The sequence below is a fragment of the Montipora capricornis genome, chromosome 9 (genome assembly GCF_036669925.1).
Source record: "Montipora capricornis isolate CH-2021 chromosome 9, ASM3666992v2, whole genome shotgun sequence".
In the NCBI taxonomy this organism is placed as follows: Eukaryota; Metazoa; Cnidaria; class Anthozoa; order Scleractinia; family Acroporidae; genus Montipora; species Montipora capricornis.
This window is the reverse complement of record NC_090891.1, coordinates 44,480,809-44,483,308: the sequence shown is the minus strand read 5'-3', so window position 1 is coordinate 44,483,308 and position 2,500 is coordinate 44,480,809. Positions and strand designations below refer to the sequence as shown.

At 39.0% G+C, this 2,500-nt stretch overlaps 2 protein-coding genes across 2 annotated transcripts in view; both read right to left on the bottom strand.

Annotated features, from left to right (window-relative positions):
* Positions 1 to 300, bottom strand: part of LOC138015449 (DNA damage-regulated autophagy modulator protein 1-like) — a 10,904-nt gene extending 10,604 nt beyond the window's left edge. The window contains exon 1 of the mRNA XM_068862518.1: positions 1 to 300. This exon is cut by the window's left edge and continues 88 nt beyond it. Coding sequence (XP_068718619.1) covers positions 1 to 284 — 284 coding nt within the window. The 5' untranslated portion in view covers positions 285 to 300.
* A 1,855-nt stretch (positions 301 to 2,155) lies between these two features.
* Positions 2,156 to 2,500, bottom strand: part of LOC138015452 (DNA damage-regulated autophagy modulator protein 1-like) — a 9,355-nt gene continuing 9,010 nt past the window's right edge. The window contains exon 2 of the mRNA XM_068862522.1: positions 2,156 to 2,500. This exon is cut by the window's right edge and continues 663 nt beyond it. The gene's annotated coding sequence lies outside the window, so the exon portion shown is untranslated.

Sequence of the window (2,500 nt, the reverse complement as noted above, 5' to 3'; positions counted from 1 at the left end):
CGCACTCTTCGTAAAATACTCTCGTCGACTGAGTAGTCTTGAATACCGTCCAGTTGAATATACCTACAAAACAGAGTCAGCGAGCCACATAATGCAACAGACGCCATTAGAAGGCCAAAGATGGAATTCTGAGGTTGATAGGCTGCCGCTTTGCTGATGGTCGGTAAAAATGGATAAACATGTCCCAGAGATACTGCTATGATATATGGGGTCAAGATTGTTATACAAATCAAAAGAGGCCAGAACAAAGGTAGGAAACGAACTACATTCGAAAACGTTGGCATGTTCGTGGCAACTCAAAATTGGGAAAATTAGCATAAGGCTATCAGTACTTGTATTGGCGAAAAGATAATATTCTAGACCCTGAGGGAAATATATATACTTAAACATATTTATTGGCAAATTTAACTTGGCCCTAAGACTAACAGTGCTCATCGAGAGGGCTCGCTTCGAAATTGAAAGCCACATAAACACACTGGAGATTCTCTACACCCTATTTTAAAAAGATACTAGTTGAGGGGGGGGGGGGGGGGATAAGCATGTAAACGCAGTCGAGTGTGAATATATGCATTTTTCCTGTCAATAAGCAAAATTGTAAAGACTATATTAATACAAGGTACATTACCCCGGTACATTAAATGGTAAAGCTCCTTTTAAAGAGCCAATAGAATTGAGGTAACGTATGTCTAAACTGATATCATTCCACAATTTAGTAGTGGAGGGGGAAAAAGATCTTTAAAAGAGCTCGGTACGACTTGAAAAATGGAATAGTTTGAAGCATTTCTTAATTTAATTAAAGAATAATTTGTTCTTTCACTAAATGAGAAAGGCACTAATTCAGTAAGATAGGTAGGACAAAGATTATTCACAACGCACGAAGAACAAAAGTCGATCACCAGCAGCCAAAAACAGCCCGTCCTATTCCCTGTTCAAGCAAGAGGATCATTCCTAACACTTTTGCAAATGGACCTAATGGACCTTAGAAACTTACCATGTACATGCTCATGTCATCGCAAACACAATTGGATTCTCCACATGATTGATCATTTCAAGACTTACGTCACTTAATGCTTAGTTAACATAGTTTTGAAATGTAAAGAAAAAGATTCGACTTTTTGGCCATAGTATACCACTTTAAGTAAACGCACTTTCAAAATCTGTACACGAAAAAAAAGGAAGTGATTTTTTTTTATCATAGTACCACTTAAAAAACTTGGCTTCAATTTTTTAAGCAAGGACCAGCAAAGCAAAACAGAAGCACCGGATCCTGGTGAAGTATCTTATCGGCAATATAAATATTATAAGAGATAAAAAGAGCAAGGCTGATATAGCGGTGAATGAATGTATTATATAAAGCTAATATTTCGAGAGGCACTGCCCTTTTATCCGGGTTTTTCAATAAATGACACAGAAACGTTACAATGGCGTGTAATATGGTACAGTACTTAAGACAAGGAATTTAACGGACTTAATGGATGCGGTACAATAATAGAAGGAACGATAAAAATTGAAATGATATACTGGTAACATTTTCAGATCTTTAAAAAAAAAAAGAAAAGAAAAAGATTTTTTTTTGCAGAGTCCGAGTCTGACTAAGACAGTGCTTACATGGAAGGAGGAAGATCATACAACGAGCAATAGACCTTATGCATGATGCCGGCATATATGCTCAAAAATTCACCAGCAAGCCTCGTTTGCACAAAATTGTTTCCATCATCTGGATATGCAATGCTGTTGGCACATGGCTTTTCTTTAATAGCTTGCTTTTTGGGGATGCAGCTCAAGCTAAGACTGACCAGTTTGATTTCGAATTCGAGGCTTGGTGGTGAAACGTCATCACGCATAAGGGCTATTTATAGACTTGAATTAATATAATTGCGTGTGGCGGGACCGAAGTCACGTGGGTAAGACATCGTCAGAACCTTGTGGTCTTCTAGGGTTTTGACACAGTTTTGGCCATTTTGAATGGTCGGATCGTTTAGATTGTGGAAGTAAGTGAAGTAAGTGAAGAGACTATTTGAGTAAAGAACACAATAGCACTTAACACGCCGTTAGGACGATCGACCTTCAACCCAGGATCCTTCTTCCACCCAATTTTGTACCCAGAATCCTCGGGGAATCTGGGTACGAGATTGCCTTCCACCATGTAAAACAGACCTATTTTGACTCCACTATCCAATCAGACACAACACGACTAACTCAATCACAACACAACTGTGTAGATACATGGGCATGTAGGACAGCAAGCGCCACAAGCCGGTTTATTTTGCTTACCATATGCATACAAACGCCGCTCTAGCATAACAATACGTAAGCATACTTAATGGTACTGACCTCCTAAAAACTTGTTAAAGGGAAAGTACACTGGGCACCTGCCGGATACGAAAACCCAAAACCCTTTGGGAATGAGGGAACGTATTCTCCAAACCCTATGCAAGTGCCACTACCCTATGGAGACTAAGGGGAAAATTTAACAAAAAAATAGGCGAAGAAAGCTGAA